General features: G+C 35.9%; 1 protein-coding gene across 3 annotated transcripts in view; it reads left to right on the forward strand.

Moving 5' to 3' along the window:
* Nucleotides 1-14,079, forward strand: part of Neurl4 (neuralized E3 ubiquitin protein ligase 4) — a 646,806-nt gene that overhangs the window by 236,010 nt on the left and 396,717 nt on the right. For all 3 annotated transcript variants that reach the window (XM_090397278.1, XM_090397280.1, XM_090397281.1), the window contains one exon: nt 10,281-10,443. In XM_090397278.1, coding sequence (XP_090253404.1) covers nt 10,281-10,443 — 163 coding nt within the window. The remainder of the gene's footprint in view (nt 1-10,280; nt 10,444-14,079) is intronic.

Here is a 14,079-nt window from a genome sequence, read left to right on the forward strand (position 1 = left end):
TTTTATCACATCCCCAATTTCTGCATATTGTGACTATTGTTTGTAAACTACAAACCTTCAATGTTTTCTCATAGGGATCATTCCATAAACCTCTCACAATCCTTGCAACTAACTTGTGGTTCCTCTCCTTATCACCAAGGAATTCAGGTAACCAGATCTGTACACAGCAGTCCAGATGTGTGTGGTTTTATTTAATTGATGTTTTAAAGGAACATGTATAGTAGACAAATTTTTATAACAGCTGCCACATTCAGAAAAATAGAAGTTATTTAATTCAACTATATTTTATTCTTGTAATATATGATGAAATATTTTGGAATTACATAAATACTGTTTATCTGAACTTGGGTCACCATTATAAAAATTTAATCTGGTCATATTAAAGCCTTATAAAGAGGAATAATAACCTATCTGTCTCTGCTTGTCATGTGTTCTTCAACATTCAAGTAATGAGATAGCTACTTTGGCCACCTTTGAAATATGTTCTCTAAACTTCAACTCCACAGGCACCCCTAAATTCCTAACCTTATCATTTTCTTGCCGTTCAGTTCCATCAGTGTTGTACACAGTTTGTGACCTCTTTTTCCCCAAAGTTTATGATCTTACACATAGCCACATTAAACTGGTAGATGTATCCTTGTTCATAGTGACAGTCATCCTGCAGAGGATTGCTATATCATCTACATGATTGTTGCTCTTTCCAGTTTTGCATCATCAGCAAACAACTAGATATTTCCAGTTAAATCATTTCTTGTATCATTGATGTACAAATTAAATTAGTGGACCAAGTACCTGCCTTCTCCTGGATTCATTTTGCCCATGAATAGAAGGTGAGAAAATTATTAAAGCCAAACCTCCCGTTTCACAAAACCCTACTGACCGTATAGAGTATCATATTCTTGAACCATCTATTCTTGAATTTTACCTTTTATCAACTTCTCCAATACCTTAATTCTTTCTTCTCCTGAAATAGAGAGAGGGCAAAATAGTTCCACTATTTTGTCCCCTTTCTACTCCCTTAAAGTCTTTCTTTCCACTCCCTTAAAGTCCACACATACCTCTTTTTATCTTAAAATTCCTTCTCTGCAATTTCCCAGGTCAAAGGTCACTCTTACATCCATTACTTTGGTAATGCACATAAACCACAGCCTCCTGGTGTAAGAAACAGTCAACTGTATATTATATCTGCAACTGTATGTTTTATGCTGTTGGCCTCTGTGGTATTTTAGGCTATCTTACACCAGATAGCCTAAAATACCACTGTTTTCTCCTTTCACCCCCCTCCCCCCCGTCCTCCAAACCATGTTCCTTATCTGGGAACATGGTTTTGATTCCTAAACTATTTAAATAATCAACATCAGAACATTAAATTCACTTCAGAACTAGAGATTAATGGCGTTCTCCCCTACTTAGATCTAAAGATCAGTAGATCACCTGACTGTCTTAAATTTTCAATTTTTCGGAAAACCACCCACGCTGATAGATATTTGCATGATAGATATATGCATGGCTCTTCTCATCACTTCCCTCCTCAGAAACTGGGCATCATCTCCACCCTTGCCCATCGAACACGATGTCTCACTTTCACAGAAGAAAACCTACAAACAGAGCTTAACTTCCTGAAAACACCTTTTTAAATAATGGATATTCATCTCGTAACATCACTAAACGTTTGAGACCACGCCAACAACCTCGACAAGAAGATGAATCCAACCCCTATCACTCATATACAGTTACCATTTATCAGCTCTCTTACCCCAAAACTAGCTAAGATATTGAAGAAATTCAACATAAAGACCGACTATACTACTCTGCCAAAACTTCGTTCTTTTCTGAGTCGACCAAAACAAAACACAACCAACTGCATTTTCCTGGTGTTTATAAAGTTTTGTGCGACTGTGGTCGACCTTATTTTGGCCAGAGATAAATCTGTTTCACTTCGTCTTGAGGAACATAGACGTGACATCTCCTACAGTAGAACACGAGTGAGCACCCTTTCTAGTCATGTGCTCTTCCCCGCAAAATCTAACCTCGAAGAACGGCAACACCAAGTTTATTGGGACCGCACAACTAATTTATATATATATGTAAGGATGAATTTGAAAGATGTATTATAGAATCAAAAGAAATAGTTCTGAACCCTTCACACTTGAACAACAATCTAAGCTACAATTTGCCTGATTCACATAGTGCAGTAATCCAATACCGGCACTGTAAAATTAGCATCACACACATTCTACTCATGCCAACAGTAACACGCGGTCACCTATTCAAATATGACTGTTACTATTCTGTTTCTTTTTATTAAGCTAGAAAGTCCATGTTTTTTACCTTGTTATTTTTATAAGTCTTATGTTATTTCTTACTCACCCGAAGAAGTCAGAATACCGATGAAACTAGTCGTGATTTATTAAAGGTTTTTGTTATACTTTCTCAGGTTCTAGTCAGTTAAATTTTAAATTTTAATCTTATAAATGTATACATCGCGAATCAATCCTAATTTCAACAATATATATATATATATATATATATATATATATATATATATATATATATATTTGCAAACATTGCCCTTCTTCTCAACCTTTACTCTTTCACTCTTCTTATTCACTTGTCTAGCAGCTCTTTCATATCTTCTTGCATACTGCACTTGTCACATTCCAGATTATTTGTACTTGTCAAAAAAATTCGTATTTCACTTTCCTTCTGTGCATGGCAGCATCACTAAAATCCTTGATCTTTGATTTTAGGAAATACAATTTCATCATGCTCTCCTCAAACTTTTTTATTTTTCCAGGTTTCAGTTGAATTCAAGCTTTTTTCAATTGAAAGTGGATTAGCCCATCTCATACAGAAGTCACAGCATTCCCTTCTGGAAACTGGTGTTTTTTTTCACCTTGTATACGTGCAGTTTGGCGGAGAAAACAGAGAGACAATTTACAGACTGATGGTGGGAGGGTAAATGGCATTGTGTGTTTCATAATGATGGATATTGCTGTTGTGTGTAGATGGAGAATTACGTAATGGACAGAGTGCCATCCTATGAGGTGTGTGTGTGTGATGTGTCCTTGTACTCCTTGAAGGTGTCATGTAATAATAAAGTGCAAGACAGGGACGTACTTTTTCTCCAACTCTGTTCAATATGTGTGTTGATCAAATCATAAAAATGTTTCCATATTTCTATGATTAATAAAATAAATTACCAATAAAATAAGGTTTTTATTTTGCATTATTCTATTCTTCTTCTTTCACTACGCATTATTCCCGCTTCCTGTGCAGGATCCGCGTGTTACTTAGATGTGACTTCTTTTTAGTACCACTCCTAACCGACCTGTCGCCTAGCCTGCCGCTGGGGGGTGGGATATATTCTTGACTGTAGCAGCGTGTGTTCACGGGGCCAGTTTGCCTGCTTGTGGGATGAAAAATGCCAGATAAACTGGCGGAAAAAACCCTACTGCCTGCGCCCAAGACTGGCTAACTTGGCTGTGGCTGAGGAAGATCCTCAAATTCCTCACGTCTTCGACGGGAATCGAACCTGGGACACTCCTTCCCCAGTCATATAGTTGCGAAGCGCAAAGCCGCTAGGCTAACCGCACAGACATTTTGCATTATTCTATTAATGTGTAGCTAATTTTAGAATATCTGAGATTCATAATATTTTACATTTATATAATACTTTTTTTAATATTTTGAGAAATCTGTCTACTTTGTTTTGTTATTACATGTTGCAGTTTTTGTACTGCCTTAGTAAATAAAATTGAAAAATATTGAACCATATTATTTCATTATTATTTTTTTTTTTTTACAATCATGAAGCTGTGAATTTTTTTTTTTTTTTTCTTCAAAAATTGCAATATGACCACTTTTTGTTGTTTCAAAATTTAGCTAAGAAAAGATTAGTAGCAAGCTTCAAATTGTTTAACCAGGTGATGCCCCAGCCAGCATGAAATTCTGTCATGTTGTACCATGATTTTGGTATAAGCCAGTAAGAATACAATTTGATGAACATGTAGATTTTTTGACCAAAAAATGAATGTTACAAAAGATAAGTGTTACGAGGTTTAATACGTCATGATAATATAGATAATTAAACCAACTAGTTTCACCACATATGCTAGAGGCTTCTTCTGGGTTAGGAAGAACAAAAAAATACAATAAGGGGTAAACATGAACTGTAACATAACTAAAATCGAACATCTAGGAACCATTACACAAACGTGAAACACACGGAGCATGGAAGCTGGCACGGGTCAGTCATTCTTCAGTATCACATAAAGTCATTCCCTGGTTTCTGTTGAGTGTGCCTTATGAGTAGATAACTATCATAGACTGATGTTACTATCACTCAAGTTGTCTTCTATGTAAGGCATGGAGCGCTTAATCCATTCAGTATTATGGTGAGTGCAAAAGAAGTGGAAAACCAGGCCTGAGCTGTCTTTTCTGTTGTTATTAAATGTTACCTACTAATGGTGCATCATGAGAAGGTGAGAATTGGATATTAGGTCAGAAGCCCTGGTCAGTTCTCTGCATTCTTTAAAAGATAATGTGGAGATCTAACAATATTAGTCAATACATATTCACAAGAATAAAGAATAGTAATTTTATTATTGCAACTATTATCAACCTGTTGATATAAGGTTGGTGTTCTTGTAATTGTTTTTCAACAGAGTATCCTGTTTGTCCAAAGTATACACGTGGAGGTAATCACATTGAACCAGGTAAACACCAGAGAGGTACAGAAGGGACTGTTTTTCTTTCATGGATGGTAACCAGGAGGAGAGAAGGAAGGGAAGCAAACTATTGCTTGCCATTGACAAGGACGAGACTCCCCAAGTCTTGGTAATGGTTGACAATCATTCTGATTTAAGTTCGGGTTGTGTGGATGTGTTTCAGCACCCCCTCTGAAACCTAAACCAGCACCGATGTAAAAGGCGAGTATCGGACCAGAGCATATGGTGCTTAGTATCCACTCCGTGCTGTGCAAGGCCATATTTTCCAGGTTTATTGTTGTTGATACAAGGCCAGTGTTCTTGTGGTTGTTTTTCAAAAGAATATCCTGTTTGTCAAAGAATATAATTTGTTTGTCTAAATTCAGATTTGTAACCAATCTTCACTCCACCATTCATCAGGCTGGCATGTAATCATGTTGTTGTTTTCCTTTTCCAAGGTAAACTGGATCCCAGGATGTTGATTGCTTACGTGTGTGTTTAAGTCCACCCTAGCCAACTTCTTTATGGAGACCTTTGAAGAGACAGCCTTAAACTCTGCCCCACATAAATCCACTGTTTTTTGCTATGCTATGTGGATGATGTGTTCGCCATTTGGCCACATGGGCAGATACGCTCCACAATTTCTCAACACACTTAAACAATCAACAGCCCAGGATCCAGATTACCTTTGAAAAGAAAAACAACAACAGTCTCCCTTTCCTAGACATTCTGATTACATGCCAGCCTGATGAATCCCTGGCTTTTTCTGTTTACAGAAAACCTACACATACAGGTAGATACATTCACCAGCAGTCACCCCCCCCCCCCCAACCCGACAGCATGGGATTATAAAAATCCTATATCTTCTCTTCTGTCTAAGACAGGTTGAGTCTTCTCTTGAGCAGGATTTTCCAGTCTTCTCTATTCCTTGCTGTTCGAAAAAGTTTCTTATATGTTCTGCATCCCGAAATGTTCTTTATTAATTTCAGCCAGGTAATTCTTCGTCTTCTTTTTTCAGTTGGAAAAGTATTGATTAGGATGTTAGGAAGTCTGTCTGCGTCCACATGTACAGTGTGGCCAAACCATCTCAGTTGTTGTTTTCTAATTTTTTCTATTATTGTCTTTTTATACAATAATTCTTGTCTGACTGTGCTGTTTGTTTTCTTTTCTATCCAACTTGTTCTATTTATTTTTCTTAAGCATTTCATTTCAAATGCCAGCAGTTTTTTTCTCCTTTCTTTTCTTAACTACCCACGCTTCTGCTCCATAGATGACTGTTGGTATAATTATTGATTCATATAATTTGATTTTGGCTTGCTTAGATATCTTGTTTGTTTTCCATATTTTCTGTAATTTTCCCATGTTGGTCCATCCTATCGCTATTCTGTGTTTGATTGTTTCGAGTTCATCTATTGTTTCTGTTAGTTTTAATCCAAGATATATGAAGTTGCCTACTTGTTGTATTTGTTCTCCATTTAGGGTGGCTGAGATGGTAGTTCTGTTCCTCCCTATTTTCATCACTTTTGTCTTTTGTATATTTATTGTCATGTCATATGTATTACAGCTTTCGTTTAGCTTGTTTACCAACCTATATAGTTCGTTTGGGGTTCTTGCAATAAGGACTGGATCATCTGCATATTTGATATTATTTATGTTTAAATCATTGACATTGATTCCAGGCTCATTGTCTATTGCCTTCTTTACAACTTTGTCTAGATATATGTTGAATAGGCATGGGGATAATGGGCATCCTTGCATTACTCCTTTTTGGATCTCTGTGGGTTCTGTTGTGAGTGTGTCCTTTTTAATTATTGCATTTGTCTTAGAGTAATATTTTATCAGAAACTGTATTATATATTTATCTATTGCTTTTTCTAGTAGAACTCAAAGAAGGATTTCTCTATTGATACTATTGAAAGCTTGTTTAAAGTCTACAAAACAACAATATAGTTCTTTATGGTCTTCCCAGCTGAGCTCTGCTAGTTGGTGCAATGTGAAAATCTGGTCTATTGTTGAATAGTTTCATCAGAAACCAGCTTGTTCTATTCCTATCAGTTCTTCATAGGTGTTTTTGAATCTGTTTTGTATAATTCTTAGGAATATTTTATGGTGTGGGAGAGTAAATTGATTAGTCTGTAATTTCTGCAGTCTCTTTTGTCTCCTTTCTTGTATGTTGGGATGATCTTTCCAGTTCTCCAGTCATCTGGGATCTCTCCTGTTTGTAGTATTTTATTGAATAGGATTGTTAAATATTCTATTGATGTGCTGTCTCCATATGACCACAGTTCAGTGGGGATAGTATCAATGCTTGGTGCCTTATTGTTTTTCATCTGTTTTATTGTGTATCTAACTTCTTCTTCTTGTAAAATTTTTGGGTGGTTGTTATTTTCTTCTATTGTTGGCATTGTAGTTTTGTTTTCTAATCATTTTTGTTTGGCGTTTTTGCAGAGGTTATCAACTTTATATTTTAGTGCTCTGTATTTTTCTGTATTCTCTTCATTGTTTTGTTGGTTTACAAGTAGCTTGGCCTCTCTTTTTTCATCTATTGTAGCTAGGATTTCTTGGGTTATCCACTGTTTGTTTCTTTTGGGTTTGGTATCTAGAGTGTCTTTTGCAATTGATAACACTGTTTCTTTTCCTTCTTCCCAGTATTTTCCACTGTTCTTGGAAGATGGAAAGTTTTAATTTCAAGCACATCTGTTCTAAAAATTGATTTCTGCTTGAGTTATCTTTTAGTTTTGATAGGTTGATGTTTTCTTCTTTTCTGATATTGTTTTTCTTGTTCTTCACTTTGGCAGTTAATATTTCGTGGTCAGTATCAAAATCGAAGCTTCTTAATGTTCGTACATTATTTACTGATCTTTTCCATTGTTTGTTTATGGTGATATAGTCTATGCAGTTCTTTATATTACCATCTGGGGATATCCATATATATTTATTATTAGGGCGTTAGATCATTTACTTTACAGAAGTGGAGTAATTGTTCTCCTCTGTCATTAAGCTCTCCGTATCTAAATTTCCCCATCACATCTTTTTTGTCTGCTGTGAACTGTCCTATTTTAGCGTTAAAATCTCCCATCACTATCATGAGTTCTCTATTTTTGGAATTATCTATTTCCTGTTGTAGTTCTTCATAGAAATTTTCTATTTGTTCCTCTGAATGGTTACTGTCTGATGCATATATTTGGATTATTTTAATTATTTGACCTTTTTCTTTTGCTTGAAATTCGGCTGTGATTATTCTAGGAGACACTGGTTTTATTTCAATTACTGAGTGTGTAAGTTTCTTCTCGATTAATAATGCAACTCCTTCTCTATATAACAGGGCAAAAATTAATGAGTTCAACTAACAGTGCCCTAACTACTTCTTAGCCAATGGCTACAATCCCCTGAAAAATATTAAAACCAATTAACCATACCCTGCCTCCCCCCCTTCCCCATTCATAGCAGAGATTACTCTAATCTATCACCATCCCATATATCCAGAGTATGTCCAAATAACAAACTAAAAAAAATAACTAACAAAAATCCTAAAAAAATATGACCTCACAACTAGATACAAACACATAAGAAAATTGGTATCTCTTATCCACTCCACTAAAGACTAACCACTAGACCTACCTGGAGTACACTAGGTCCCTTGCAGTTGCAAGCTGTCCTACTAAAGCCAAACAGGCAGGACAGCCAATATCAGGATATCCAAACACAAAGACTACATCTGGTTCTATCAATACTGCCACTCAGAACTTTCTGACAATTCTGACTTTCTGACAAACTTAAAACACTGTGTTTAAAGGATAGCATGTTTTGCCCTTGCAGAATTAGCCACTCTAAATATAGAGTCCTTTGGAGGATCACTAGTATTACCCCATTATACCATCTTAGGTCAGTCACATCTCAACTGACCCTTAGTGGTTTTGGGACTAATTAATATATGCTGCAAACTTTGTTCTTCACATTGTATATAAATAGGGCATCTTGTTCCTAGTTTTCCTTCCCTTTTTCCTTACTTCTCACAATTCCTCACCTTATCATTTCACAAGTGATTGAATTTACTGCTCCCATTGAGGCTGTCCGTGATTCCCTTTCCCTTACCCTTGTCATTCAGTTCACTCCTAAACTGATGATTTACATTTACATCCCCACCTAATTTTTTTCCCCTTCTTTCTGGACATACACTCTTCTCCTTATATTATAGGCAACACCATAGAAACAATTTTAAGAGCATGAAGAAAGCTGTGAACAGGACCCAACAGGTTGGAGAACTGATAGAAAATATGGGATGGTTGTTAAATTTGCAGGAAGAGTACAGCAATAATTCCCCCCCCCCCACCTTATGTATTTAGGTTTGAGTGCTGGTTGAAGTTCATAAGATTGTTTAATGGAATGATGACAGCAAGCAGCAATGAATTAAAGGCGTAATGATTCCAATATTTCATCTCTATCACAGAGATTATCAAAGATACAGTATGAGAATTGCAACATGCAGTAAAAGAATAGTATACTGAAAACGTGAAGTCCCAAAAACCCTTTGTAGATGCAGGCTACTTTTGGGTAGAACATTCAAGGGTTATTGTTTCCCATGTCTTGGGAATTTTTACACAATGATATTTATTGCTGTTCAGTTAATTTTCAGATCCACTGCTGATTCAAGAAAAAAACAAACAAACTGAAACATAGTAGAACCCCTCCCCCCCCCTCATTTAATTCTTTGCAAGGTGTCCAAGGTATGGTCTGCTAGATCTGACTGACCATAATTGTGGTGAGAGGTATATTTCTTAACAGAGCATCAATCCCTATACCACCAATCTTCCCTCACAGCTGAACTTATCTTAATTTGTCACACCTTATTTAATGAATACAGAACAACTACTTGTTCCTCTATCCTTCCCACAGTCTCCTCCACATATAGATTATAACAATGATCTTATTGTTCCCTATATCTGGTTTACCTCAGAAAAAATAGGTAGAATTTTTTCTGAGGTAAAAAATATATAATCTCTGTACTACTTTCAAACCCCAGTAAATCTGGTGTTCCTTATCTACTATCTACTGAACCATCTGTCTGGAAGAATGTGAGAAATATATCTGGTGCTACAATTATGGTCAGTCAGGTCTAGCAGACCATGCCTTGAAAAAACTGCACAGAATCAGATGGGGGGGTTACATTTTTTTTTTTTTTTTGGCTTAGGTCAATATCAGCAGCAAAACATTTGCAGTTGACCCCTAAGTAAGTTGAGTCTAACAGATCTCATATCAAAGCAAAAGACCGAAGACCATGTCTCAAGCTTTTGCTTTGATCAAAAGGCTCTCTCTCTTAAAACAACAAAGGAAAGTTCACTAGTACATATGCTGTACTTATTCTGCATTGCTGACTTCATCTTCTTTTCAGCAGATTTCCTGTGAGACAAAAGAAATTACTTTAGAACATATGTAAACAGATATGGATAAATTGTTACTACAGGGCTAGAGCATTTAAGTTATTTAAGTATAATTTCTTTAAAATAAGTTTTCTATATATAGAACTATACATGTAGAATTGTACATAATTTCTCCCCATATTTATTTTAGGTTGGTGAGCATGTTGGGGTTATGAGAAAGCCAAATGGCAACTTACACTTCTATATAAATGGCATTGATCAAGGAGTTGCTGCTACTAATGTCCCTGATAAAATATATGGTGTAATTGATCTTTATGGCCAAGCTGCACAGGCATCTGTGTTACAACATTCTGGTGAGTAACAATTCTTGGGTGTTATAATTCTTTCTTTCAGTGTTACACAGTGATCAATAGTCATTATATAAATAATTATAGAAAACACTCTACCATGATATAGAAATTCTTTAAGTAGAGAAAAACCAAATTCGATTTCTACTTTTATGTATAACATTCTCAGGTATGTATGTATACACACACACACTGGATCACCAGCTGCTTTGGTCAGCCATTGACCATAGCCTGACCCCTGGTGGGAAAAAAAATTAATAAAAAAATATAAATAACACATATACATTAGTAAAACTGCATCAGCAGTTACTAGTTTTCTGTGGTCCTCTTGTTTTAAAGTTCTTCTTGTTGTCCGAGAGTCACTGGATTCATATCAAATTAAATTTCCATTATCCAATATATGAATTATTCCTGCTTTAACAATTGTTGGAGTTCTTTTTCTAGATACTGTGTAGTTTTAGATGAACCATACAAAACCTTGAGACTTTTAGGCCATCATTTTTGTTGAGATTTGTTTGGTGAATAAGCTTTTCACAGGCTTCCTTAAATTTCCATTCATACCATGTTTTGGTCAGATGTAAGGACTAGGTTCCTTTCCAATCAATCCCATAGCAAATTTGAAGTGTGTAGGTGTGTGGTTAGAAAGGCTTATATTTTCACAATGAAGGAGCCTGATGTATTATTTGTGTTTTTTGTTTTGGGATTGTATGTCCTATTTTTTCTGTGTAGGGTAGGTTAGAGTAACAAATCTGATATACACCTGTGGGCAAGGGAAGAAAGGAAGGAGGGAATCTTTAGAAAAGCTGAGTATACTTTTTATTTTCATTGGTGGTTTAAAAGTGGCCTTAACATTGTAGAATTGCAGTATATTGTCTATTCTTTCAGATATTTCTCATATATAAGGGATGTCTGTGACCTTATTGTAATTTTTTTTTTGATGCATTTTCGTGAAAATTTCTATGGATTGTTTTCTTGTTGTGGACATTTTTTGAAATTTTTTTTATAAATGTTATGTTTATTATTTTAAATTCATTTGTCAGAGCCTGCTCATCAGAGTAAATTGTTAGGGCTTTGTTGCAGGTGTTAATTACACCTAGGTTTTGTGCAAGGTGGTGTTGTGTCCTGAATAATCATATTATAAGTGGGACAAAACATTAATTTATTCAGGAACAACTAACCTTGATTGTAGGTAGAGAATGTTGTGTTTTGACAATGAACGCTGTGTGTGTGTGTGTGTATATATATATATATATATATAAATAATAACACTAAGATAGAAGTGAAGAAATAATTATTATGAAAAATATGTGAGACTTAACCTGTTTTGTAGGAAGTCTAATAGAGAAATTTATTTAAGGTATTAATTTATTTAAAGTATCCCATTTCATGTATTATAAGAAAGCAAAGTGTATAAGTTAAGGTCCAAGGGTCACACTTTAGCCGTCCAGAATAACGTATGGCCGGAGGGAAAGTGAAGTTATACGAAAAGGAAGCTAGAATGCTTTCTAGGAAAACATGCCACACACACGTGGAGGAGTTCGCGGAACGCGATAAACAATGTGGCGAAGTGCATGAATCTCCGAGATTGAAGCAGGCAATATAAACGCCAATCCCCCCCCCCCCCACACACACGCACACAGGGCTTTTTTTTCCTGTTTCCTGACCTCGTGGACGTTGGCTCTCGGTCTCCGCCAGCGGAGAAGATTCTAGGCTGGCCGTAGAAGTTATGAGTCGTCTGCCGTAGCGTGCGAGTTAGGGCTAGCTATTTCCTCAGATCAGGATAGCTATGCTATATCGTGCAACGGTAATCCAGATGTGTGCCTGCGATACTGGTGAAAGTCCTGAGTGGCACATTGCCTTTCCAATTCGTGAGAACCTGGCCGTGCAGCTATTGTATGTGACCTGGAGAATTGTAGACCTTAAAGGAGCCTTGATGTCCAGACAAGGCTGAAGAAAGAACTGAAAGTCATTCCAGGAACGGTAATGTAGATTGTCATATTCTGATTTCCAGTTGAAGATTTGTGTGTGAATTCTATAGGATATTTTGTGTAATGGACATATTGTAAAGAACTTTAGGAACTATCCCTATTTTGGTATTGACTTGTCCCTGTTTGAGAAATGTCTCCCTAGAAGGGATTTGTATAAGAGATGATTGTGATATGTTGTGAGATATAACTAGTGACCACGTGAGTGATAAAAGATAGGCTACATAAGCTTGAAGTTTGTTAAATTATATATAGAAGTGGTCCAAGTAATTTGTTCTTGTATTGTAATGTTAATATTGAAATTGAGATCTTGCTAGCAACGCGATATAGTTAACCAAGCATTTATATTTTCTCATGTATAATTTCTTGATTTAATAAATCTGTTTCATAGCACTTGCCCGAGTCCAGCTTGTTATATGAATTCAAATAGCCACTCATAAAATTACCATCAAACTTAGCGGGAGGGACCCACGAGTATAAGTTAATATTTCGAACCACGACAGCATGCAAAGATAAAGAGAATAGGAATTAGTTTATTTATTGTTGGAAGTTTAGTACTGTGTATCACCCTGAAAGAGTCACCTTGGATAAGAGTCTCGTCTATCCTCAGTATTGGCTGGCGCAGTTAAAATATAAATTTGTCAATATTACCGGGTGAACTGTCTCAGAGGATATGATTAATGGCAGCATCCCATACTTGGATAAAGCCCTAATCATTAAATAAATTACATGTGACTAAACTTAAGAGCGGCCTAAATTTAGCTTGTTTAAAGAAAAAGGAAAATTTGTATGAGTGAGTAGGGTATACATAACTAACAAGATAAGTTAAAGATATAAAGGTAATATAGTTAAAGAATGTGCAAACCATATAAAGGATAGGTTCATAACAGTGGTAAGAGTCTTTGAGTAGGTTTATGATAAACAGTGAAGGACAGACAGACTCATGATGTAACTTTTTAATGATTTCTGTCAGTAATTTATTATTGTTTAGGATACTGCACATTTCCAATTTTTTATTTATTTATTTTCTTTGGCTATATTTGCTGGAAGGGATTTCAGACCTCTTTTAATATTAGAGAATAGAAATTTCTTATCTCTATTAGAGAATAGAAATCTGCAAGTTGTCCAGTTGTGTCAGGCAGACTGCAGAGGAGACAATACAAAAGAACAAACAGGTAGATTATTATGTCTGTACATGAATGCTAGGAGTATCAGAAACAAAGCGGTAGAGTTTGTTACCTTGGTCAGTATGTTGCGACCTACCTCAGATTGTAGGTATTAGTGAGATCTGGCTAGAATCAGACCTACTAACTGGTATCGAGTGTCATGGGTACAGTATTTTTAGGAAGGATAGAGAGGAGAGGAGGGGGGGGGTGCTGCTAATGATATCAGATGACTTGAATCCAGTTAGAGTTGAGATCTATTATTGTAGTACTACTGCTAACAGTATTTCGTATGGCAATGAGTTTGAAGCCATCTGGTGTGAGTTGGAATCTAACAAGATCAGTTACATATTGGGATGTTGTTACAGACCTGGTGGATCGATTGCTAGTGAAGAAGAAATGCATCACCAAATAGAAAAGATAAGCATGAAAAAAAAAAATCATAATGGGAGACTTTAATTATCCAATGATTGGGTAGCAGTAGAATCTCATGA

This window comes from Typopeltis vanoorti, chromosome 8 (assembly GCF_054136105.1).
Source record: "Typopeltis vanoorti isolate ZY-2024b chromosome 8, IOZ_Tvanoo_1.0, whole genome shotgun sequence".
NCBI classification, from domain to species: Eukaryota; Metazoa; Arthropoda; class Arachnida; order Uropygi; family Thelyphonidae; genus Typopeltis; species Typopeltis vanoorti.